The sequence below is a fragment of the Balaenoptera physalus genome, assembly GCF_965194825.1.
Source record: "Balaenoptera physalus genome assembly, chromosome: 13".
In the NCBI taxonomy this organism is placed as follows: domain Eukaryota; kingdom Metazoa; phylum Chordata; class Mammalia; order Artiodactyla; family Balaenopteridae; genus Balaenoptera; species Balaenoptera physalus.
The window spans coordinates 57,652,126-57,679,382 of record NC_138892.1 but is presented as its reverse complement, the minus strand read 5'-3'; the positions used below and the strand labels follow the sequence as shown (position 1 = coordinate 57,679,382).

Below are 27,257 nucleotides of genomic sequence, written 5' to 3'. Positions count from 1 at the left end.
AATCTGAAACCATTTTTTTAACAAGTTGCAATGCCCCCCTTTCTTAGAATGCATTACTCTGACCACATCCCTGAAATCCAATTCAGTTACTGCAGCCAACAAATTGCTGAATCCGTGCTCACTCTGTACAACCATAGAGCAAGCACATTAACGGTACTGGCTGGGACAGTTGGCCTGGCCCCAAGGAAATACTGATTTCTATATATAAATTGTAAGCAACTGGTTTAACACCATTTATAAAGGTATTACAAGTTGTTAAAGAAAACACAACATTTTGCAAACACATTAAAGATCACTTATATTTCCAACAATAACTCCTCTCCCCTCCCTACCCCCCTTCCCCACCAAAAAAAAAAGCTTCCTTGAAAACTACCTTGGCTGGAATAACTAACACCCCATAAGATTAGGCTTCTTTTAGCAGAGAGACTTAGCAAGCAAAGAACCTCTCCCATGCAGATAAAAATAAACTGTCTCTGCTCATCTTTTTTTTTTTTTCTAAAAAGATAATTAAGAAGTTTCATTAAAAGAACACATGTTTAGACCAGTCCACTGGTCCTGTGGCATCAAAGGATAAAGCCAACTGAGGAAGCTTCTGCAAGGAGAAAGATTCTTGATGAAGAAGCAGTGATATTAAGCAGCAAAGGAGCCACGGTAAGGAGCAAAGAATCCGTTCTTTCAGCTAAAAGTCAGGTCAACATAAAATATAATTATCTTTTGGATTGTGAACATGATAAAGTTGCCCACAATGTTTTAAAATACAGAGATCCTTCAATAATCAGAGCCCTAGTTATGTGCCAATTATAATACATGTAAGCTTGAAAAAAGAAATAGAAGTAGGAAACTCATTTACACCACATAAAAAACAACCTTTTTTGATCCCCAAATAGAAATTCTATTTAGTCCTTTTATGTAAACAGAAATTTAAGGGCAGGTCCTAGAAGACAACAGGATCCTAAACAAGACACTTACTGAACAATTACTTTAATCTGAAATAACTGAATTATATACAATAAAAATTAACTCTACTTTTATTTAGTAAAATTAAAAAAATTTTCCCTACCTCTCTTTGGAGGCAGGGTCTTCCACAGCCATTTTCACAGGTCAAACCACTGCTATGGTTAAGCTGTGAGTTTGAGTCTCCCCACAAGTTTGTGATTTACTTGTGACTGAAGAAAATCTCTGATTCATACTTGGTTCCCCAAACTCAGGATTAAATGAATGGATTCAAGATGCTGAAGTGACCAAATAGTCTTAATTAGTCTTGAAACTCTAGATCAAGCTTTAGATTGGCCCATAAGGATGTACCTCCACTGTGCTTCAAGATGCATACAACCATCAGAAAGTGGTATGACCACCACAGCTGCCAGCCAGAAAAAGTAAACATAAAACTGGGATTCCATACATCAATCAACCTGTCAAAAGTAGGATCTCTTTGAAGCAGCAGTTCATACCACAGCTCCCCAGCAAGTAGATTTTGATTCTGTTCCCAGTTGTATGTCTTGTTCTACCATACTTTGTAAACCTTGATTTTCTCACTGTCAGTGGGAGGAAATGGAAGGAAATGTCCTCTTCCAGCTCTAAGGAGTTGTGGATTTGGATGACAATTCAGCAAATGACCAGATGTGCTACAGAGGCTTCACATAATCATCATATAAAACTGCAGCCTCTTACAGACCCTGGCCTCACTTTTGGGGGATTTCTTTCCTAGGGGAGTCCCACTGCCTGGCTGCCCAGTCTTCCTTGGTTTACTCCCTCATTTTCCTGGGGCATATCCTCCATGAGCTTTCTAAGAAACCATCTGTAAAGGTACTTTTTTTTTTTTTTCATACTTGGAAATGTCTTTATGGGATTGACAGTTGGGAGTGTACCGAGTTGAGATTAGAAACCATGTTCCTTAGGGTTTTGAAGACTGTTTTACCCTATCACGACACTCAAGGATGCAAGTTTGAGGAGCCAGTGGCCATTCTGCTTCTCAACTCCACTGTTTCTTAAATTGCAACAGGCATCAGAACTGGGGGTGGGGGGCTTCTTGGAGCACAGATTGCTGAGCCCCACACTCAGGGTTTCCGTTTCAGTAGACCTGGGTGCGACCTGAGAATCTGCATTTCTACCAAGTACCCAGGTGATGCTGATGCGGTGAGGCTCACACTGGGGAGAACCACTATCTATCCTTACAGGTGACCTGCTGTGTATTTTATTTTTCCTCCTCTCAGAGCTTCTCTTTAACCCCAATGTTCTAAAAGAGCACAGTAATGTCCCTCGGTGTAGGTCTTTTTTTTTTTTCTTCCATTTGCTGGCACTCAGTAGGGTCTTTCAACCTAGAAATGTGTGTTCTGTGGCTCTGGGAAATTTTTTTGCCTCTTTGATAATTTCCTCTTTTCTATTTCCACAGATGTCTCTTCATGGAATTCCAATTAGATTTCCAAGTTGATCCTCTAATTTTCTTATTTTTTCTTCTCCAGTTTTCCATCTTTTTATCTTTTGGTTCTTCTTTCTGAGTTTTTCAACTGTCTTCCAACACTTCTATTACCTTTTTAAAGTGTCTGTTATTATTTTATATATATATATATATATATTGTTGTTGTTGTGGTTGTTTTGGCTGCATTGGGTCTTCATTGCTGCGCGCGGGCTTTTCTCTAGTTGCAGCGAGCAGGGGCTGGGCTACTCATTGTTGTGGTGCGCGGGCTTCTCACTGCAGTCGCTTCTCTCGTTGTGAAGCACGGGTTCTAGGCTGCGGGCTCAGTAGTTGTGGCATGTGGGCTCAGTAGTTGTGGCGCACGGGCTTAGCTGCTCCGCGGCATGTGGGATCTTCCCGGACCAGGGCTCGAACCTGTGTCCCCTGCACCGTCAGGCAGATTCTTAACCATTGCACCACCAGGGAAGTCCCTGTTATTATATTTTTAACTTTTAAGAGTCCCTTTCTTATTTTCTGAAATATTCCTTTTTATTTACTACTCTTTTCTTATTTTGTGGATATAACATCTCTCTTCTCTCTGGAGATATTAAGTTGTTTTGAAGTTCCCTTCTCCTTCCATTGTCTCTGGTTCCCTCTTCCTATGTATTTCAGACTTTGACTTTATTCTTACAAACCCTTTCAAGAGACAGTGATCACTGGCTATCCACTCATATTTAGTAAAAAGCAGCCCTGGAAAGCTTGCTGAGGGCTGTGAGGTAAGGGCTTGCTGACTGGTGAGTCTCACCACAGGTGGTCTGTTTCACGATGGATCCACAGGCACCTGTCTGATCGCTCAGATCCTCCAACCTCCGGGCTGGTGGGGATAAGCTTGACTGCTAGTGTCTGGGAAGGTGAACAGGAACATAAGCTGAGGGGAGAACTGTCACCCTCCTATTCAGATCAGACTTAATTTCCCTGACTGCAGAAGATGCTGCCCTCAATCCCCACCCCTTGCCCAGCTGGGCCTGTGCCCCAAATTCCAGAGACTTCGTTTCAACTCTCTAGAGAGTAAACTCTAGTTTTCTGCCTCCATCAAGGGAGGGTCGGTCACTGGGCCTTAAGTTTTGGAGGGGGAACCTGCAGGTCTGCTTCTTATAAAAGAGTTTTCACCAATCCCCCATTTTCAGTCCTACTCTGCATCCCTATCTTTACCGACTTTGAATTCCTTAAGCATCCTGAGCTTCTGCAGCAAAAAAGCGTTTGCTTCTTTTGGGATTCACTCCACTCTCTCTAAATCATTTACAACTTGTGTGCTTGCTTGAAAGATTTTAATGAAATCTTTCATTCGGACTGTCTCCTCTCCTGTTTTCTCTTTGTTCCTGTTGGTGTGCACTTTAGTCCTTTATTTTCATTTTAAGGGGGTTCTAGGATGGAGCAGAGTGAAACAAATGTGCTCAGTCCACCATGCCTGATAGGACGTCTTTAACGGGAATCTGATCAGTGAATAAGACCAGTTTTTCTCTAAAAACCTTCCCTCACAAAAGTTATTGTAATTTTTTAAATTGAAACATCATTCAACTTAGATAGTCTAACAAAAAATTAGCCTATGTAAATTTTACCTTAAGATGACACTATGAACCAGAAAACATGGCATCATTATTCTGAACCTCAAATTAATAAACAGTTCTCATACAGGGGATTAATCCTGTATGAACACATCAGGCTAAATTAATGTCATTTTATTTTTCTGATGTGGTCCACAGACCAATGGACTAGGAACATCACGAACACAGAATGTCTTGATCTCACCAAGTACTCAACTTGTCCTTGTGAATAAGACACCGAACATGCGGTGGTGATGATCACATAGGCAAGTGAGTCTGCATCCCTAGTCTTTACTCAGAGACTGGCATGGACCTTTAGGGAAGATGCTAAGTGGCCTGCTTGTGAGGCTGCCTGTGGCCCTGTGCTGTCAACGTTTGTATGAATATGAATAGAGATGTGAATAATCAAGTGCAACTCATCCGTTAGATGATATGATCCCAAACCTCTCAATATACTAAAATGACGGTTTAGAAGCAACTAGAGAAATTAAGTTGGGGAAAGGCAGTGTTTTGAATTTTTAATCAATCATTTAAAAAGGCCTATTTGGAAGCAATTCGTGCGAGAATGACAATAGACTTGGGGATCTCGGCTGACCGCAACTTGGTATGTGCCCATAATACAACATGGTCCTTAAAAAGCTAATATAATGTTATCCTTCATTAACATCCCATATTCTGGTCAAGAGACACAGTCCACCATATTCTGCATTAGACCACATCTCAGTATCTTGCTCTGGGCACTGGAGTTTAGTGTCATGCTAAAGGATGAGGGTGACAGGAGGACTTTCAGAGTCTAGACCTGCACTGTCCAGCATAATAGCCACCGGCCACATGTGGCTCTTTACATTTAAATGAAATTTAAAACTTAATTCCTCCATCACACCAGCCACATTTCACGTGTTCAATCCCCATGTGTCCAGCGGCTACCTCCGTGGACTGCACACATTTCCATTATCGCAGAAGGCACTACTGGACCGCACTGGTCTAGACCCCACATCGTATAGAAAATGGGAACTGGAACTTGAGCCAGGAGAAGAGAAAGCTTTAAGAAGACCTTACAGGTTAAGACTTGTCAGTATTATGTTATGATGCGGAAAATAGACTGAAGTTGTTCTCCCCGGTGCACAGACCTAGGACGATAGGCAGAAACCGCAGAAAGGCAGAGCCCAGCTTAACAAATAAAGAGTCCCAGCAATTAGAACTATTCCAAATGGAACAGCACCTCACCCAGGAGTGAGCTTTTGTCCCCGGAAGGGCTCAAGGGGAGGTTGCATAACCTCCCTTCAGTGAGAAATATCTCTTCCAATTCAAAGTTACAAGGATTGCATGCAGACACTCAAAACTAACAGGACATGGGTTCTGACCAGTTATATAATATAGTAAACCATTTCTAATTCCCTTCACCCTTTTGTTGATACTTGTATGAGGATAGAGGTGAGGAAGTGAAAGCAAGACTGACAGGAGGAGGAGAATAAGAGAAAAGAGGGATTTATACGATTAACTGATGACAGTCCTGATTCTGTAAACATGCATTCATCTTTAAAGAGTACTGCCCTCTATTCCCAGGCCAATATCTTATGCAGGATGACATGGCCATTGGTGATGAAGTACAAAAGCATCTTATTTTTTTCAAAAAAAATTATGCTCGTTTTGATTCTAACTCTGTATGTTCGTTTTGTTATAAAAAATTTAAAATGGTTTGTGCATTGTAAAACTGACAGTCCAAGAATGTATACCATGTTTATCCTGTGCTGAATGGCACTTGCAGTGAATATTACCTTAATATTTCATGCTGCCTTCAGCCTCACTCTAGAGACTGCTCTATCTACCAGCTGAAGCTTTCTGGAGAGGAAGGGAGACAGCCAGGAAGGTGACTTTAAGTGCTAGAAAGGAGGTGCTAATATTTATAACTGTCTTTTCTTTCATGTTTTGAATTTAGTACTTAAGCAACTTGCAGCCAGACAGAAAAGGGGAGGTGCTGGTTAGAGCCCTGTTTCATTGTTCTGGTCTCTCTAACCAACAACTAGAGCCCATACCTCTAGGCTATGGAGGACAGCACAGACAGTAAAAGAAGGGAGAGAAGGAGGAAAAGTAACTAGGCCAGGACAGAGACACATGTTGAATCTTGCCTCTCAGTCAGGAAAAGCAACTGCTGCAACATTATTGTTTTGTCTGTCTTGGAAGCACAAGCCTCACAAGCAGAGAGAAGTCTCTGGCAGGAGCTGTATTTGATACTTCAAAGCAGCCAACAAAAGGCTAACGTGAAGTTGAGGGAAAGGATGAGAAAATGCTGTAGGTTCAGGATAAACACTGGTAATACAGGACTTCTTGTGGCAAGTTATACTGGAAGGTCAAGTTCGAGGGACTGTGGGTCAATTTTATGGGCTCCAAGAGCCATCATTGAAGAAAGGTGCCCAATGGGTCACCAAGTCAAATCTAAGAATGTTGCCACCTTGGAACAAAGTTTTGTTAATGAAAATAATTTTAAGTGCGTACAGAGAGGCAGGAACAAAAAGGTTAACTGACTAGTCTCTTCTGCAATTAACCATGTATTAATTTGGACTGGGAAACTGACTCAGTCATTCATTTAGCGAACATGGACTGAGTGGCCACCATATGCCAGGTGCTGAGTTACATGACAGAGTTACAACGGGGACAAAAACAGACATGATCTCAGCTTTTATAAAGTTTCATTCTGGTGGTGGAAGTGGACATTAAAGAATCAAAAATATACAACTGAAAATGGGATTGCATTTATGATAACAACATAGACGTTGTAAATAAAGGAGATATGAAAATGTGTAAGTCTGACTTAGCAAAAGCTGGGGGAGGGTGAGTACTCCAGGCAAAAGGACTGGAGGCAGGAACAAGCTGGCACATTCCTAGAAATGAGGAATGATTCTAGAGAAGGCTAACAGGAACGGAGGACTCAGGTCACGCAGAGAATTGTCTATCTTGAGAAGGATTTTTGCTCCTGATCTAAGAGCAATGGGAAATTCCTGAAGGGTTTAAAGAGCCATGACACGATCACAAATTTATGTTTCAAATACAGCCACTGTAACTTGAGAATTCAAAAACCTAGCAAATGTGTATTTTGGGGACCAGTTTATGATTAAATGTGAAGGTAAACTTAGAGAGTATTACACATACGGCTCTGTGTACAGTAAGCTCTCTTATGTGCAAATCCCATATAAACATTTTAAAATCCAATAAAAGATTGCAACTTATCATATTAAGGTGTTTATGTGTTTGTTCTGTAAGACTTGGGCTTCATGAGCTTACTGCTATTAAGCACAGTAATGTCTGGCTTGCTTGTACTGGTGAAGGTGGTGGCCCTCGAATGCAATGTCCTTCACATATGAAGACACTAGTCCATTTATCCTCATCTGTAGAGCACACAGTTGGGGATGAATTTTTCAGTTAAGGTGGTCAAATTCCTTGGGCTCGTCTACACCCACATGTGGGTAAAGATGGGATACCATTTGTGTCCACTTCATCAGAACCCTGATTCCCCAGAAACTTAAGTTCTCATTTTGAGTGAAGCGTCTCCCTAATTTCCTTAATTTACATGATAAACTGGTGACTGCTTTTCAAATACTGATTTATATAGGCTTTGGTTTAAAAAAAAAACAACTTTGTTTTTACCTTTGAGCTTTACCTCATGGTTATAAAATTACTTAGCTCTACCATCACTTGAGAACATATAAAAATGCTTGCCTTTCCCACATGCAGCTTTATTTCTGAGCTGTGAGCTATTAAAATAACAATGCATTTTAAAAGTTATAAGCAGAATTTGGTGAATCATTTAAATACATTCTGTGCCAAGCAACCAGGCAATAGCCTCTTAAGTCTCCCAAACTGATTTTTCATTAGTCTGATTTGGGGACTGTAATGAGAACGCATGCTTCTGGATGGAATTCCCACTTGACATGGTGCCGGGTTCAGTACACAGATAACAGAACACTGCAGATCTGACTTCTAGTCATTAGTTCGACTCTACTCCTTTCAGCATACAGGAGCCCACGCTCACATGACTCCCACGCCACGGCCAATTTCCTTTTGTGGGAAAAGGAGGTGCGGCCCTAACATACAGCAAGGCTCAGAGCACAGAACGGTTCTAAAGGTGGATGGATAACAGGTATTTGGCAAGTCATAACTGTTAATTATCAAAGTCACATTACTGAGTGGTCTATGGCACTTGACTTTGAATATGAGCACTGTTTAATGACTACTTGAGAAAAAGGAGAGAAGCAGATTTGGTGCTTAATTGAAATGTAGTTATTTCATTCCTCTGCTTAAAAAAAAGTCAATTCCTCCCCCAAAACCTGTAAAACACCTAAGCTGATCCCTGTCAGTGTAACCAAATCCCCTTCCCAGTCTAGACCTCACTCACCCTCTCACTCTACACACATTGAAAGGACAGCCCTCCTCTGCTTCCCTCTGTTATCCAGGGCATCTCCTCCTTGGAGTATCTCTTTATTCTTTATTGTCTGTCTGCCCATTATATTTATTCAAAGCCCCTGGAAGGCAGAGGCCAAGTGCTACTTTTCTTCATTCTCCAGCACTCAGCACATAGTAGGTGGTGTTTTGGGGGCACTTTAAACAGCTCCAAATCCACCTTATAGTTATATAAACCCTCAGGCTAGAAACGGTGTTCATTTATTAATTATAGTTGAGTGCTCACTGATTTTTTTGGAACTATTTGAAGAGAGCAAAAGTTCTCCTGAAAACTCACCCCAAATGCCAAGTTCTTCCTTCCTCCCTCATCTACTGCCACCAGGATAATGTTTCTAAATCCTGCCCTCCTCCTGTGACCCTCCTGTTCGAGAATCCACTGTGCACCCCCCCCCCCAAGTCTCTGTGCCTCCCCCCAGCCCACTGCAACTGTATCAGCAGCAGCTGTGGTCGCTCACGCCATCCGGAGCCCTTTCATGTACAATATGCCATTTGATCCTTCACCGGGACCATATGAGATAGACAGGCAGACATCTTACACTGTTCCTACAGATAAACAAAGCAGAGTTCATTAGCTCTGCCTGAGGTCAGACAGGTCATTAGCGTGAAACAAGACAAAAACCTGGGGGCCCCCTTTCCAGCTCAGGTCTCTCTACTTCCGCACAAGGGCCCGAGATCTCTCATCTGCTCAGATATTTAATGAGAACCTCTTATGTGCCAGAGACTGGATTGGGCTCCTGAGGCGACAGAGCGCTCAGTAAGACACGAGTCCAACCCTGGAGTGAGAGGTATGACAAATGCCACGGGAGAACCACAGGTACTGCGCTTGTAGGAGTTTCAAAACTGAAGAAAGAAAGGTCACCACCCTTCTCCAAATTCTACAGTGACTACTGTTCACGCTCCAGCAATTGCTAATACTCCCTACTACCCAGGATTGTTCTCCGTAGCATATAAATCAGATCAGACCTCTGATGGAAGGCAGGACTCTCATACCTTCCTGCATCCCCAAAGCATCTCCCATGATGTGATGGTGCTACATCTCAGGCAGAATCAGGGTCTAAAGCCCGTGGAGGGGGGAAGATCATCTATCATTGATACACCCTTGAAAAACCCTTAAAACACCAGCAGAGGTTTTTTATGTACACATGTGTTCTCTTTCTCTCTCTCTCAATGATTCCTGTAGGGCCAGTTTTTCCTTTGGTGTTAGGACAGGTCAATTTCGTGTTTTGTTGTCGTCATTGTTTTGTATTTTGAATTTTTAGATCAGGACCTGATGCAGTAGTTCCCATGAACATCGGGCACAGGGGCTAGGAAATATATCTATCTCTGAAGACCAAAGTCATCCTCGGTTGTCTGAGATATACAAACTTCAAAAGGCAAATGGGACAGGGGGCTTTTATTTCCTGCATACTTTCATTTCACACACACTCCAGGGCATGTGCTCGCTGGGTAGAATGGTGAGCTAAATCCTTTTGCTACTTAAATTACTTCTCTTGTGTTCTTCCTTTCTTTCTTTTAATTATTAGTATTGCTGTTGCTGTAATTTTTTATTTTGTTTATTGCCAAGCATGCACAGCTGAACACAGGTTAAGACATAGGTAGGCATTTTCTCCACTGTAAATTTTTAGCCTCTTCTATAGACTAAGTCTCTAGGAGGAGATATGTCTGAATAATGTTAAATGCATGTGGTTGTTCCATAAATATTCCTTAATTCAATTCATATACTAATTAAGCACCGATTGTATGTCATATAACCTGCATTAAGTACTAGGGAAAACAAGAGTCAGCCCCAGAGGCCTCATAGTAGGGGAGAAAAATATGAACAAAATCATCTCATGGCCATGTAACAGTTGGATATACAAGGCAAGATGGGCCTGGACAGGGCAGGGGAGGCTTACGGAGATGAGCCCCACCCCCAGGATGCTCCTCATGACTCCGTCCCTCACCTGCAGGCCCTAATTCAAGTGCCACATTCCCAGTGAGCCCCTCCCCTCAGCCCCATTTAAAACTGTAAACTGCTCCCCCTCTTCCACCACACATACTCCTATACCTCCTCTCTCCCTAGCACTTAGTTCCTTCTGATCACATCTCTCTCTCTTTTTTTTTTTTTTTTTGGGGGGGGCTGTGTCAGGTCTTTAGTTGCGGCATGCGGGATCTTCATTGCAGCACACAGGCTTCTCTCTAGTTGTGGCGTGTGGGCTCTCTAGTTGTGGCGCACGGGCCCCAGAGTGCGTGGGCTCTGTAGTTTGCGGCACGTGGGCTCTACAGTTGAGGCACACGGGCTTAGCTGTCCCACGGCATGTGGGATCTTAGTTCCCCAACCAGGGATCAAACCTGCGTCCCCTGCATTGGAAGGCGGATTCTTAACCACTGGACCACAGGAGAAGTCCCATCTCTTATTTATTTTACTCTCCGTCTTTTTCCTTCCATGAGAAGGTCAGCCCCACGAAGGCAGGGATTTCTGTCTGTTTTGTTCATTGTTGAACTTTGGCCTTAGAATAGCACCGAACACATAGCAGGATTTGTTAAGTCTTCAAAAAGCAGCCTTCCTGACCATCCTAAAGGGCAGCCGACCGAGCTCTCCATCCCTTCGCCCTCCTTTCTTTTCCTTCACAGCCATTATCAAGAACTGAAGTTATCTTTTCTTTTAAAGTTTGTTTACTTATTTTTCTCTCGCCCCTCACACGGATAGAAGCTTCACAATAAGAGGGAGTTTTTTGTCTGCTTTGTTCATTGTGGTGTCCCCAGCACTCTAAACAGAACCTGGCACTGTTTGTTTCTTTGACAAATTTTCCTTGAGTGAATGACCGTCATCCCCATGCCTGTGGCTCATGTCCACTGACCACTCAGCCTATGCCAGGCAGGTTTCACTATATTCTCTCTCCCAATCCTCACAACAACCTGATGAGGTGTGCGCTATTATTATTCTCATTTTACACAGTAGGAAGCACAGACAAACTGTACCTTGCCCAAGGGCACAAACTACCAAAGAGAAGAGCCAGCTATTAACGGCAAGCCATCCAACTCGAGCTTTGCTTTTAATCACTGTTCTACTGACTCGACGGAAGCTGCACTGTGGGACAACAGGGCCACCATCGCATCAGGTCTACTGTGGTGGCTTCCTCATTATCTGGCCCCTCTAAGCCCCCTCCTGCCACTGCCAGGCCATTCTCCACACTAAAGCCAGAATGACATTTTCCAATAGCAAAACTAATCTTTAAATCACTTCAATGGTGGTGGAGCGTACCTGTTGGGGTCCCACCGGCAAAAGTGATCAGTATTTGTAATAACCTCTCTAGAAGTATGACACTGTCATCTCTGAAAAAATGACAGGTTATGAAGAAAAGGATGGACTTGGGAGAAATGCTCTACCTTCGAGATAATAATGAGAAAAGTCTTATCTGGTTATGACAAATTGGCCTCTTCAGTAATTCAGAAATATGTATGTAATATCCGATCAGAATCTCAAGTAGATGTGTTAAAATGGATTTACTTGGGCCCCACCCAAACACATTAATTCAGAATCTCTAGGGATGGGGTCAGGAAATCTACATTTTAACCAGTAATCTAGGTATCCCTTTGACATTCCTTCACGTAAACCTTTTCAAGTCTAAGATACCAGGCAAAGCACCTGCATGTTGGACGATACCATATAAACGATCAGTGTCAAGACAAGACCCAACTAGCTCTATTTTATGACCAATAAGGCCTCTTGTTCAACAGTAACGTTACATAACTTATGGATTAAAACCTGCCCTAACTCAGGTCACAGGTTTCAAAAATGTCCAATGTTGGGCAGCTCATGCAACACGCAAGAAGCCAGAACTATCACATCTGGTAAAATCAACTCGCTTATGCCAGGTCAACAGTTTTAGTGTAAGATATGTTCATTCCAAAAATTATTCCACTTCTTCCCTTAAAATATACCATCCTGCCATGTGTGGCTAGGAAATTAAGAAAAATAAACACAAAGTACAAACCATGTTTTGCCCACAGCGTGGCAGTTGACTTCTGAGCTACTGCTGTGTGGGATTCAAAGGAAAGCAAGTCTATTCAGGTCTTTTACCTCCTGAAAGTTCCCATGGTCAGAGATGAGCTTTGTTAATGGGGAAGTTGAATGCTCATCCAACCTTCATTCCAAGATGCTGGCATTTTACCAGGCTTCCCTGACATTATCAGAACTGGTCCCTAAGTGAATTCATCTCTGGCCATGGGTGACAACTGACCTAATATTAGTTGTTGGCTCCTGCAGCTGAGAGAAGAGGAGGGTCTTACCAGGTACAGTCTTCCCTGCATCCAGGCCATCCAGCTGGCAGGGGCCCTCACCGCACAGAGCAGCAACGGTACAAAAAAAAAAGTCTTGACAGAAGTCAAATAGTCTCAGGAACTACTTGGAAAGATATGGGATTTAATCGTGGTGCTACAGCAAATTTCTAATCTGAGCCATGTTATGTGGTTTAACAATTTTTTGTTTTTGAAATTTCAGAAATGCATTTAAGTACTGACTTTTGGCTCTGGTTATTTTCAAGCGCTTCTATATAAACAAAAACAGTCTACCCTACACAAGACAGAAATTAACAGTGCTTTAGAAACAATGACTATGTATTACGAAATCCAAAGAAGCCTACAGAAGAAACAAAACATTTACAGAAAAGGACAGCCAGAGAAGTAAATTTTTCAAGATATTTCATAGATATAAAAACAATTTTTACTATGCACATAGAATTAGCAGGCCCGTGACATAAATTACTCTTTGGAGAGTCTATGTGATCTAGGTAATAAATAGGATCTATCATTATGTAAGAGGAACAAAGCAATCCCTGGTTAGATATACTACGACAAATTAAGGGGAAAAAAGTGAGATTATTCGAGTTTAGTAAAGTTTATTCAGCACTCACTAAAGTGAAACACAAACAAAAATATGGAGAAGAGTTCAGATATTGAAGGTTTCTAGTTTTCTAATTACAAACTACAGCTTTAAAGTGTAAAAATCACTAGGTTATTTACTTCTGATCAACCTTTCTAATTTCCTTACAAGTTCTTATGCTTTCACCTCTATACCATGCCAAAGTGAAGACTGTTTTCCTCATCCCACCCAGATTCCAAAACTCCACTGTAGACCCTCTCAGCCACGAATCACGCAGTGACCCTCAAGACCCCCTGAACATGCTGACAGTATCTGCCAATACACAGGACAAGGACAGCAGGGCAAGGAAGTGGCATTCCCTGGGATTTAAATAGGCCTCAGCGGTCAAATGAGAATAGCTAAAGATGTTAAAGATACCAAAAGCAGTATTCCATTCAGACTCCAAAATTTTAAGCAATTGGGAAAGCCAAAACAGGTATTAATGCTAGCATAAAAACCTTTTTTAAATTCAGTGCTTATTTGTCAAATACCAACTGCGTTTTCTTTTATTCCTTTCTGTTTCCGATCTTTGGAAAAACCACATCAGTATCAAATGTCACTTAGTTCTCATTCAAACAGAGGAAAGCAGACACAGCGGCTATACCCGTGACTTAGCTGACCTGGGCCCTCAGTAAAAACAAACCTCTATAAATCACCAGATGTAAGCAATCGGGTAGTGATCACTGTAATTAATTGAACAGCTTTCCTGAAATTTACTGTACAATTTCAACCCTCTTAACACCTTTCCCAGATACAACTAACAATGGTGCTTTTTTTTCTTAAGTTGTTTAAAGGAGGAAAACATTTTAAACTTCAGTGGCTGAAATATATTTTTAAATTATTCAAGATTAAGGTGGTAGACTATTTAATTTCAGAAATCAAACCATGCTCATTCTAAATGCTGTCTTTAAAGGCCAAAAGTTAAAATTATTCCAAAACATCTACACTGCATGACTATAAACACGTGATCTGCCCTAATAATACACAAAATTTAACACAATTTTACTCTTATCTGAAAACTCAGAACTGCAAAATAACATGCAATGATATTTCTAACTTCAAGGACCTATTGAATTTTAACTGTATCAAGTCGATATTTTGATTTGATGTTTCTGGACCTTGATTTCCACTGCAGGCACCACACTTGGATAAAAGAGGATAAAGAGGATACCTCAATGCTTCATTACCAACTCCATTTCTCCTCCCCAAATAACTCCGATCACTCTCCACTAGGAACTATGTAATACCGAATCCACAGATCCCATGCCAACCATTGAGTGATACCAGAATTTAAGTCTCAGTCCACCATAATCAAATACATGTCCCTGTGGGGTGAAGGCGGCTTCTCTGAGTCTTGAAGGCCACAGCAGCAATAACAGCGTAGTGTAAAGTGTTCTGGTTACAATGATACTTAAAATTTAGGAGCGAGAGAGAGAGAGGCTAGGAAACAAGTCAACCAGTTTAAAGGAAGCTTATTTTGCCTGTAAGATCTGTACTCTAGCCCATATGGAACTGCTCCCCCTGGTCCCTGCAAACATACATTCAAAACCCTCCTAACGTTCACTTACAAGGAGAGAATTGTAATATTTGCTGAGACTGGCCCTAGATTTGGAATGGTCTCCAATTCATTGTTGTTCAGTTTCCTATAAAAGCCAAAAAAAAAAGAGAGAGAGAGAAGCAGATTATGCAATCTGTAATCCACAGAGGTGAAAACTTTATAAAATTATTTAAAGATCCCTCCCAAGTTAAAAGTTTTAAATAATTCACTGTAACCCAAACGTTCTTTACAATTAAATACTGTGATGGGTAGTACATTTGATTCAAACCTCAAGCAGAAAATAGCTGAACTCACACTTCTCGAAGGCTGTGAAGGTGGCTCATGGAACTTGCCTTGATGAAAGACAATCTGTTGTGACTTAAGTCCCTATGAAAAAACAAAAATAAAATTATAAGTAGTTTCCAAAAATCACTAATAGTGCTTAATGATGTGCAAGACAGAGTGGATTTATGAACTCTCTCTCGACGCTAGCGACAGCATAAGAAATAATTGGCGCACCCTGCCCATAAACGAGAGGGCAAACTCCAAAATACAAACTCTGAGGACAAAGTTAGTTCAGGAGGCTGGCAGATTCAAATGCTCCAAGCCCGCAAATGTTTTAGGAGATGGTTTTTGGTCCAGGGTGAACAGATCTTTTGTTAACTGGTTGTTTTGTTTCACCCTCCCCATCCACTACCAACTCCTCACTTCCAACTTGATATGATGAAGTCATAGCTTATGAAAAGTGGTTAATAAGTCAGGTGGCTGAAACTAAAACCTCTAAAGAAACCTTTTTATTATCACAAAACTAAGCATCAGAGTCCTTATTACAGTCAAACAAAGTAGAAATTCCTTTTCACACATATTTGTTTCCCTGGGTTAAGGCACCAAATTATTTAAAGAGTGTGTGTGTGTGTGTGTGTGTGTGTGTGTGTGTGTGTGTGTGTGTGTGTGTGTGTGTGTGTGTGTGTGTGTGTAGCAGGTAGGAAACAACCCAAACTCTCTGCTTTCCTGAATTCTCCAAATCTCAATATCTCAATATAATGTATAATTTAAACCACATCAACCACCTAACAAAGTTAAGGAGACTGTTCAGAAATCCGTGATCAGATTTCTTTTCAATTATTAAAACAAACCTGCTTCTAACTCAGAGACTCAATATAACTCAGTAACCACTTCCATAGGACATCAACCGAACTCCTACGTATGCAGTATTCTAGGCTAGGACGTCAGCTCAGCATTGAGGATGAAAATGTGAAACAAAATCCGGCAAATACTTGGTTATATTGGCCAAAACATTGACTAAGTGCCTTCAAACTGGTCTAAGGAAAATGAAATGGCTGAACAGCTACTGAAAACCCGGCTGCCAAACAGGATGGCTGAAAGCTCTCCCACTGAAAGAGGCATACCCACCCTTCCTAGATTAATTCCTTCAGTGTTTAAAAGTGAAGATTTTTGAATAACCAAAGTTAGAGATAACCAGACTTGACTGGAGAAAAGCAGGAACCATTTGCTATATATTAATACATAAGCATGCCTCCCGCAACAACAAAAAAAAAGGCAGAGAAATCACATCCAGAGACGCACAGTGTTACTTTGTGCACATCCATTAGGGTAACAATTAGAAATCAGAGATCCTTTCAGTCTTTGAATTTTTGTTTTGACAATAAACTTGGATTTCTCTAGTTCACCTAAAAGGAAAAAAAAAAATTTTTGCAAAAGGTTTTTATTTGAAACATGTTTGCCTAAAGACCTACCAGACAGTAACAGACATGAGCAGATTTGTTCCGGTAGAGTTATAACATGAAAAAAAATCTGGCACAGTCTTTAAACTATAAAAATCCTGCAATTACAACCACTGCTGTGCATGCGCCCCACGCTGGAACCAGACACTTTCCCTCACGGCCCAGCTCGCATCCATCTGGAGTTCATCAAGGAAACCATGGGCCCCACGGCTCACGTTAGGATTCAGACAAAACCTGTGTGCTTTTAGCACCCCAGACAGTCACAGATTTCTCACAGGCTCTAAAAAACAACCGTGGAAAAGAGGTCTTCACCTGGGAGGTAGCCTGAATCAACAGAAAGGCTCATTTGGACCCACTCAACTAAAGAACGTTGCACTAAAGCCTACAACTGCATCCCCTATTGTTTCAAGTGTTCAGTGGAAAGGGGGCACCCATCTGGCATTTCCAGCTCACACAGGTGATTTTCTTTTTGATTAGAAAAAACGAAAATTCCACTTTTCATTTCATTTTAAGGATTATTTCTCAGGGCAATCCTGTGAGGAAAAATAAATAAATAAAAAGATTGCGTGCTTTAACTTTTTTTTTTTTTTTTTTTTTCCTGACCAGTAACAGGATGAAATCTCCAACAAAAGACCTGTAAAATGAGAAACTGTGCCTTCAGAGAACAGGGCACATGCTGGGGACCCCTCACTTCTGATCCAGAAGCAGGAGCTGGCAACCTTAAATATTTCAGTTATTGTGACACACTTCCATTCCAGAGCTGCGTGTACTATTAAAACCACATTATATGGGGGAGAAAAAAAAAATCACCCCTGAAGTGACTTTTACTGCTAAATACTTAAAGCCATGAAACTTTTAATGTACCTATATTTAGATTTAATACAGTTTATGTTTCAGAAATGATTAAAGGATGCCACATTTTCCTAAATCTCTTTGTATTGTTTTTTATGGCTAGACCATTAAAAACAAATTCAACTTGTACAATGTCGATGTTTTCTTAAACCCCATTACATTCAATAAGGAAGGCAGATTCTTTGTTTTTAGAGTTCCAGTAATGAACATCTTCCTCAGAAACCTTTCCTAAAAAACTTTTTGTAATGAGGTTAATAAATGGGAAAGGTGGCGAGGCAAGGAGGTGTGAACTATTTACCCAAAACTCAGCCGGCCAAACACTTGCAAACCAAACTCTACACAACAGAGAGAAGTCTTTTTTCCTGCATAGTAGCAAGCGAATAAATATATATGGAAAATAATTAATATACAACATTTGGTTCCAGCTCTCATTTTCTTCCTTTTAGCATTTGGAAATCTGACTTCCAAGTCAAATTTTAAAATGCAAATCCAGCACAGCTTCTTAATCAATCCCACTGGGGCCTGCAGAGCTGCTAATTCAGCAGAAATCTGGAAAGCTGAAAAACAAAAAGCCAAGCTGTAGCTGTTTTAAGACACTGATCCAAAGTGACTCATAAATCAGCCTGCTATGTTCAAGTTTTAGTCTGGAAAATATAGAAAAACAGCTGTGAAAACCATAAGGACTAATACCCCTAACCCGAGCCCCAATTTTGGTACGAACCAGAGGATTTATAACAGGCAGACACTAAAGAAGCCACACCAGCAGAAAGTACCTTTCAGACTTTTTTTTGCCTGAGCCCAGCTAACTCAAAGCTTTCTATGTGAGAAGACAAATAGTTCTGAAATTCCATTGAGATTTTAATAATACTTGAAACTCTTCTTGATAATTGGGCAACTTTTCCCTCTTTTGGCTAAGTAAACATATTCTAACTAGCACTCCTCTTTGGGTTCCCAACTGTTTGTAAGCACACACTCTAGATGTAAATTCAAGTCTGCTTTGAAAGGCAGTTGTAAAGAACGCTGCAAATAGTGACTGTTTTAAGAGCCACTTTCATGAAAGGATTAAAAGTTCCTTTTTGAAAAGAGAACTAACTACAATATGACTATTTTACAGGTCAAACAATTCAACTTTTCACACATGGGATTCCTATGGCCATAAATTACAACTGAATAAACTGGAAAGAAATACATACACACGTACATTAAATAGATTAAGTTTTTAACTTACCAATTCAACAAATGAAACAAAAGCTAGACACCAAACTTTTTCTGAAGAGGGCTCTCATGAAGTACTCCTAAGGAGAACTTTTACTTTCTTAATTACCTGAGGAAAAGGAAGTTAAGATATGGGGAAGAACAATATGCATTTTTCTACTTATTTCTGAACTCTGGAAACAGTCTACTTAAAAGCTTTTCAAATTATGTAAAATTTAAGAAGCAGCTATCTTATGCGTCCTGCTCCAAATACCAAGTTAAAGAGAAGTTAAAGCTCAATTCCACGTATTTTTCTGCTCCTTTCAAAGGTGGAGAAAGGAGACCTCTAGAGCTTCAGGCACAAACAAAAGAAACATTTACAATAAAGAATTTGGACCACATGGTTTGGTGACAACTACAAAGTCACACAAGTACAAGAATGACAGAGCTGTCCAATGAGTGATCACAGCAGGGTTTCTGACAACAGGCGTAGTGCTTATTTGTACAAGTGGAACTTATTTTCGCATACATTTAAGGAATGTGGACTTGTATTGAGACAATTTACTGCTGGCGGAAATGTAATTAAAGATTGTGCTAACCAAATAAACTGTAATTTGTTTTTAGTGTGCCACCAAATTATCTGCAAAACAAAATCCTAATTAGGTCAGCTACTTTTAAGACAATGTTTGAATAGGTATCAAACCCCTTTTGGTTTAACTCAACTTCTAATCAAGAGCAATACAGTTGTGTTTTTTTTTAAGACATCCAATTTTTAAAAGAGACATTCATTCACACACACACAAAAATATACTGCACACTGGCATGATCCGATAGGCCACTTAACATTGAGAAACTACTGAATAATAAGTTAGATCTGGTGAATGATTCGAGCATTTCTAAACACACCCCAGGAAGCACTGTATTCTTTCTCTTTCTCATCCCTCTATTATTCATACATGTTCACCTCCAGTCATTCAAATGTTCAGTTCCATATGATGTCAATAGAGCCATTCACATCTCATGAATAAGGCAACATGACCTCCACAAGAGGCAATTGAACAGAATTAGCCACAACTAATTGAAAGTCTTCCTGCTTTAGGTTAAAGCCCTTATCTCCTTCTTCAGTTGTAATAAAAACTACTAAACAAGACATCCCATGATAAGAGATTACATATCAATCTAAAACTCTCTACTTCTACTTTTTTTTTATTAAACTAAGGCATATTAACACCAAGAATATGCTTTTGATGGTCCACAATTCTGCAATTCACAAATAAAGACTTTGATGAGCACAGTGATTTAAAAACACAATTTCTTAAACTACCTGACCAAACTTCCTACCACTATTATTTGGATGTTAGGACAGTCGACTAGAGTTGTTTCCAGAGTTTCAAATTTCCACTGCAATTCTGCTACGGCCAAATCTAAGGATTAAGGAAGGACTGCACTTTTGTTATTTTAACAGGATAGCTACTTTGAAAAAAAAGAAACACAAGTTTTGACTGTTTACATTTTGCACCAATCTTCCAATTTTAACAAAACTAGAGTGGGAGAGAATAAGATGACATTTGGACCTAAACTACATTTTCTTCCTCGTTCTGGCAGTTGGCAGTGATTTCAGGTTTTCAGACTCCACAACTAGCATCCAAACACTTGCATAACAGCACCCAGCGCTCTCTCCTAAACCTTCTGGACCTGCTGAGAAGCTACAGAAATCACGCTCTCGGTTCTGGAACAGCTCTCGTTCCTTCCCTTCCTTATCCATTGATCACTCTTGCCAACTTCTTACAGTTTGGTCGAAGAGGGGAATTTACTAACGCGAAATTAAGCCCAGGGTAAAGAACAACAAAAGGATGTCCACCACAGCCTGGACAGTGACCGAACTCTGTAGACGGGGCTTCCCAAACGAAAGGAGCGCGTTCGATTACTAGTTGGGAACGCGAAAAGTGGCATGAACCTGTTAGAAACTATTGAGCCCCGGGATCATCCTCTCAAAGTGAGAACTGCGAACTCAGGGCGGCAGCAGGTTGCCAACTCTCCCGCCCCGGCCTGGCAGGGCGCGCATCTGAGCCCCCTTGGCGAGCTCCAGGTGCAGGACGTCGATTATGCCCCTGGGAGTTGTCAGCGGCTGCATCCCCTCGCCCACCTGCGGCCGGGTGGGGCGCACTCAGGGCCCACCTGCGCGGCCCGCCAGGCGCTGGGGGATGGAGGGAGACTGAGGCCCGGTCGGCTCCTTTTCCATCTCCGCGGAGGGCCGCTGGAGGCCTGGGCCAAGAGGAGGTGCCCTGGAAAAAGCTGCTGCGCGCCGAGCATCCTGGCCCCTCGCCCGCAGTCCCGAATCTCGAGTGGCTCCCCCTCCGCCCTCAGGAAGAATACTTACAGCCGAGCGACCCAGGGTGGGAGCGGCTCGGGCAGACGCGACAGCCGCTGGCGACTGCAGTCCAGGAGGTCCCCGAGGCAGCGGCACGGAACGGGGCACCGGTGCTCTGCGCCGACCCCAGAAGGCGGCCCCAGGGCCCCGCGGCCGCCGCCCTCGGCCGGACCCGCGCATCCCAGCACCGCGCACAGCAGCAATCCCAGAGCCGCCGCGGGTGCGCGGAGCCTCGGCGCGCCCATCGCGGTCCTGCAGTCTCTCGCTCTGACCCGGGCTCCGCGCCGGCGCGCGCTCGGGGCCCGGCACCAACTTCCAGTCGGGAGTGGACGCCCGCGCTCGGGGCCGTGTGCGCGCGCCCTCCTCTAACGCTCCCAGGTAAACCCCTTTCTTTTAGTCCTGGCAGTAAAGCTCTTTCATGCCCCGGGGAAGCGAGAGGGAAACCGAAAAGAACGGCCAGCTGCGGCAGAGTTGCAGTGTGAGCACCGTCCGCGCGCCAAGGCCTCTCCTCGCCCGCAAAAGAAACTTTTTCGCCTCCTCCCCGCGGCGGAGCGCCAAGTCCCCGCGCGGCGGAGCCGAGGGGCGGGGCTGACAAGGTCCGCGCGAGCCCATTGGCCTGCCGGGCGCTTCGCCCCCGTGGCCACGTGACAATAACAAGGCTCCCGCCCCGGGTCGGAGCGCTGAGAAAGCGGAGCTGAGATTGTAGGAAATTCCGAGTTACATTTTCCAGCCTCTCGGGCCAGAAGTCTCCACTACGTCCTGGGAAACATATATCAAATGGAGCTGAGGAGAAAAAGGGAGTGAGCAACCAAGTGAGCAAATATTAGGCCAGCTCTCGGAGTTGGAGGTATTTGGGGGCACTTCAGGGGAGTAAAGTTAGTTCTGTTATGAGGAAACCTTGCATTCCAAATTTTAAAATAAGTATAAATTATCCTACTATTCACAGAAGAAACAGTGGTTTAAATAAAAATATAGTTTTTTTTTTTTAACATTAACACTGTTCGCGTTTTTTCCGTATGTCAGCTCCAAAAGTAAAAAGAATAATAAAATGAAAAAGTCATGGTGTTGGAAATGGTATATTGAGTTACAAATAGCCAGCGTTAGTGCATTGGATAGAGCTGGGGGAAATTATGGGAAATGACCTTCTAATATACCGCGATGGCAATCATAGATCGCACGCAATAGGTAAAAATAATAAAAGTACTCACCATAATATTTCAAAGCCAAAGGAAAACAAGGACCTTGCAGGAAAAATTAATACATGCACCATGGCCCACCTGTGCCTTGAGTGCTGACAAATCCTGATTGAGAGTGCTACCAGGCTAGAAGTAGTACTTGCCGGATCCCTCCGCCAGGGGAGGATTCAGGCCTACAGGACTTGCCAGTGAAGTCTGTGCCTTGACTTACTCTTGCAGGTGACTGAGGCCACAGGAAATGATGGAGACCTCCGAGCCCATCTGGGGACACCCTCCTCCTCTGGGTGAGGAGATACACTTGTTTGTGGGAAAAACTGAAAACTTATTTTTATCCTTTCACCTCTACACGTTGTTTCTTGCATGTTGTCTGCCAAAGCATGCTTTGGGGCTGCTTAAACTGCTCGTTATTGAGGAGTGGAGATCGCTTGGAGAGTTGAGACTTTAACTTCAACTCACGCCCATTGATTTCCACTGTGGCAAATTACCTGTATGAACACACCATTCACGAGGGCGGGAAGAGACTCAACTGTGAGGTTGAGGCACACCACTTTAGATATGATACCCCATCCTCTTCTTTCCAGCTACTGTTAACATCCACCCCACCGCCTTTTTTTTAAAATGATGTACAATTAGAAAATATTTATAATGAGGGTACTTCAGTTTTGAGTTATTATTTTGCCTGCTTGGGAGTGTCAAGGCACACCCCAGTCATGGTATGGATTTTCCAGCTCAGTCTCTCTCATCTCTTTCATATAAGGAAAATCAGGCTTAGTGCACTGGAGTTTTTAAAAAGAGGAAAGATGCCATTATACACGTGCCATTAGGTGTAGGCATGGTGCCACGAGTATGGTGGCCTGCTCCTTGATGTGTCACGCATGTGACAGATAATCAGAAATTGGGTACCATTTGGGGGGGGGTTGGCTCATTTTCTTTCCCCATTCTATATGCTCCTTATATTATTTCATCTTCTTTTGTGAATTCCATTTACATCCATATGCTGATATTTACCACATCTATATTTCTATCCCAGATCTTTCTCCTATACTCTAGACCCATGTATTTCAACCACCTGTAGGTTGTCTCAAATTGAATGTTCAAATGTAACAACGTATCTAGAATTAAATTTCACCACCCCTGAAACTTACTCCTTTTCCTCCTGAGTTCACTATCTCAAGGAATGATACCTGCCTCCATTCAGATGACTGCTGCCCCAGAAGCCTAATTCACATTTCCTCATTCTCACCACCACCTCTACAATCAATCAATTAGCAAGTCCTAATGAAGCTAGCAACTAAATATATCTCCTATCTCTATAGACATTATGCAAACTCAGCCCCCCATCAGCTTCTTGCTTGGATTACTGACACAGCCTCTTTCCTATCTGGCATTCCAGTCCTTTCTCCACAGTGCAGTCAAGTGATATCCCAGAAGCTCAAATCTGCTTCTGTGACTCAACTGCCTAATTCCTTTCTCGGGCTCCCATTGTCCTCAAAGTAAAGTTTAAATCCTTTAGAGTGACTTATGCAGTGTTTTTGTGTGCTTGGCCTCTACTTACCTCTTTAACTCATTTTATTTGCTCATCTCTCTTTTACTCCAGCAAACCCTTCACAAACTACAGGGCAGAACCTCCATGGCATGTCTCCCTGAGCAGGTGAGGACTGAATGTCTTTGAGGTCTCTCACAGCCCTGTGCAGTTTCTTTTAGTATCTAAACAATAGGGATGAAGACACAGTGCCGGGAAAGATGGTCTGTATTAGAGGGAAAAAAGGAACATACAATTTTGTTTAATCTCCCCAAATTGATCAGTGAATAACAGTGACCCCCAAAACAGCCTTAATGTGTCACTGAATTCTCTGATCCTCTCATGGTGTAGTTATTCTGTAGTTATTCAGAATAACTACATACGCACGCGTACACACACACACACACACACACACACACACACGGTGCAGTAGTATCAAATGGCAATTCTCAGCTCTTGTGGCTAATCTTTCATAAATAAGGATTTAGTGTGAGGTGATCAGATTCATTTTGAATGTAGGTCTTTTAACATTTGGATTAAAATGCGATCAAGTGTTGAATTTCTCTACTCCTTAGAGGTTTATACTGGTTAACCGGGTAGTTGAAAATTGACTCTCCATTGGAAATGACCTAAATCACACTGGACAGTTTCTCATTTATAACTTTGTCCTGGAGAATGGCAAGGTCCATCCATTTTCAAAACAGCCTCCTACCCTCCATTCTGTGGTTAGTACAACTCAGCCCCAGTGCTCTTTTCAGTTTTCCTGTTTTTTTTTTTTTTCTCCCTCTGGCAAGTGTGAGACTTTCTTATCTTGAGTGCTGGCAAGGGCAATGACTCACCGATAAAAAGTAATAGAGGTGCTAAGCTGTCAGTTTTAACATCCAAGGACAAGAATGAAAGCTAAACACTCAGTACTTGCTTTATCATTACAATGAATGACACAGTTTGTGTAAGTGTGAACTGTGAAAAGGGAAAAGAGATAAGGCAAAGGAGGAAGAAAAGCACAAAAATCCCCAGATACTGATGCCAAAAGCAAATGTTGCTGTACTCTGTAACCTAACCATATCTTTTCCCATTCATTAAGGCATTTTAGAAGAAATAGAGAACCTCCTTTACTCACAAAAAAGTTGCCATGCTTCGCTTAAAGAGCGGGAGAATAGAATCTTACTTTGCAAAAACCCTGCAATGAACATGTCTGAACTCTTTAGAAAATATTTAGAAAAATGAATTTAGCCACGCATCTGTTTCTGTCAAGTTGGCCAATTGTGCAAAATTGCTTGAATTGAAAACAATCTTATATGCATGTTCACTTAACTATAAATTAAACATATGCTAGCTTTCATTTTACTCATTTCTTCACCCTCTAGGAATAATATGTGCCCTGAGGAAAACTCATATGGTGGACAAAACTGGGTTCCCTGGAAATCACCTCAGTGGAGGCTAGAGCTGCTGGGAGCTGGGAGCCCTGTGGTGGAGGTGGGAAATGAGTGAAGGTTCACAGCGGCTGTGACCCTCAGATTTTTCTCAATGGTGAGTGTCCTTCCCCAGGAACAGAGCGTTTCTGTGTGTGGTCTTCAAATTTCTCTACTCCTTTAAGAACCTCAGGATATTTTCTCTTCTTCCTACCCTGTTCCATGTCTTCCTCTAGCCAGCAGCAATACTAAGACTCCCCTGGGAATCTCGACACATAGGTAATAGCCCACCCTGTCAGAAATGCAGAAATCCAAATGCTTGAGAATTTGTTACAGGGGCTGCAAGGTGGTCCCAAGTCTGACACTGAGGTCAGAAGCCCTGTAACTTTGGCTGACTGAACAACCCTATGCTTCATTTTCTTTACCTGTAAAACAGGGTGAAGAATGTTACATCAGTACACTATAAAGTTCCTGATAGATTCTAGTTCCTATTACTTAACTCTCAAATTGCTGTTTTCTTTTCATTATTTGGGGAGATAAAGCGAGTTAACTACAGAAACATTCTCCTGCTGGGATTATTGACCAAAAGAATGTTGGAATTAAATAAACCCTCAACTATTTGTCCTAAGTAACAGGAGGAAAAGAATTAATGCTAAGATGGAAAACAAACCAAAAACATTTTTTAACTTTCATATAAAACCCTTAATTTGTGTGTTATGACAGCATACTGTACAGATCCTGAGATATTTTAATAGGAATTTTGTTATGCCATCTCAGAAAGTTACTATATAACTCAATTTGTTATGATTTGTGCCATGAGGTCAAAAAGAATGATTAGGCATATTTACTAAAAATATTCCCATATCCCTCCTGGGAACTTTTCTGAAGAATATTTTTCTCCCACTTCTTAGATGAACAATTGGCCTATATACTAAGAATTAATTTGCATTTCCAAACCAGAAGAGGGCTTATAAATGAGTTACTTACTGCTTTTATTTATAGTTTCATTCTCTTACACATTGGATATTCACCCAGCCCTGACTGTCAAATAATTAAGGTGACTTTGTCATGAATAGTCTCAAAATCAAATTCCCTGAATTCAAAACTCTGTATCTGTCCCTAAATCTAAGGATCACTATCAAGCTACAGAATTCCCAATATTGTTCTGTGTAAGTATTTTCAAATGGAGAATGAAGAAGGATTTTCGGCTTTATGGGGTCCCTTTCAACATGACATTGTGCTCCTATTACACTGAAGGCAGAAAAAATACTTTCCTGCTAAAATCTTAAGTTTTCAGCCCAGAGATTTACACACTTCTATTATGTTTAAACATACATACAAAAAGATTTCCCGGGAAATACTGACACAGAGCATGAAGAAGCTTTCGAGGCCACCTTGCTTATCTGCTTGCCCCCAGCACAACCATGTCTGCAGCAGGCAGCCTCCTCCACTCCCATGGCAGTGATCTCAGACTTGAACAACTTTTTCAGTCTGAGCATTTATCTTTAGAGCCCACATAAATGAATTCCCTCTGCTCTCTTGCTGCCATTTGAGCGTTTCTGCTTCTACTGGGCAAAACAGAAGCTATTACCAGAAATAGTCCTTAGCTTTCCTCTTTGCAGATTAAATAATTGCAGTTCTTTTTTTAAAATTTATTTTTTTTTTAAATTTTATATTGGAATACAGTTGATTAACAATGTTGTGTTCGTTTCAGATGTACAGCAAAGTGATTCAGTTATACATATACTTATATCTATTCTTTTTCAAATTCTTTTCCCACTTAGGTTGTTACATAATATTGAGCAGAGTGCCCTGTGCTATACAGTAGGGTCCTTGTAGGTTATTTTAAATATAACAGTGTGTATATGTCAATCCCAAACTCCCAATCTATCCCTCCACCCACCTCCACCCCCACCCTCCCCCAGTATCCATAAGTTCGTTCTCTAAGTCTTTGAGCCTGTTTCTCTTTCGTAAATAAGTTCATTTGCATCATTTTTTTTTTTAGATTCCCCATATAAGTGATATCATATGAGTGTGTCTTTGTCTGACTTACTTCACTTAGTATGAT

The 27,257-nt window shown here is 41.6% G+C and overlaps 1 protein-coding gene and 1 long non-coding RNA gene across 8 annotated transcripts in view; one reads left to right on the top strand and one right to left on the bottom strand.

The window, feature by feature from the left end:
- The window catches only part of LRIG3 (leucine rich repeats and immunoglobulin like domains 3), an 87,966-nt gene extending 66,386 nt beyond the window's left edge, over positions 1–21,580 (bottom strand). For 2 of the 7 annotated variants that reach the window (XM_082422700.1, XM_082422703.1), the window contains exons 1-3: positions 21,069–21,578; positions 15,213–15,284; positions 14,929–15,003 (exon numbers count right to left, since the gene is read on the bottom strand). In XM_082422700.1, the coding sequence (XP_082278826.1) occupies positions 14,929–15,003; positions 15,213–15,284; positions 21,069–21,304 (383 nt within the window). In that variant the 5' untranslated portion in view covers positions 21,305–21,578. Of the gene's footprint in view, positions 1–12,729; positions 14,903–14,928; positions 15,004–15,212; positions 15,285–21,068 lie in introns of those variants that run through there. The other 5 variants (XM_082422698.1, XM_082422699.1, XM_082422701.1 and 2 more) reach the window with 4 other exon arrangements.
- A 152-nt stretch (positions 21,581–21,732) lies between these two features.
- Positions 21,733–27,257, top strand: part of LOC309642027 — a 252,645-nt gene continuing 247,120 nt past the window's right edge. The window contains exons 1-3 of the long non-coding RNA XR_014252908.1: positions 21,733–21,871; positions 22,475–22,539; positions 25,145–25,307. This is a non-coding gene — a long non-coding RNA (uncharacterized lncRNA). The remainder of the gene's footprint in view (positions 21,872–22,474; positions 22,540–25,144; positions 25,308–27,257) is intronic.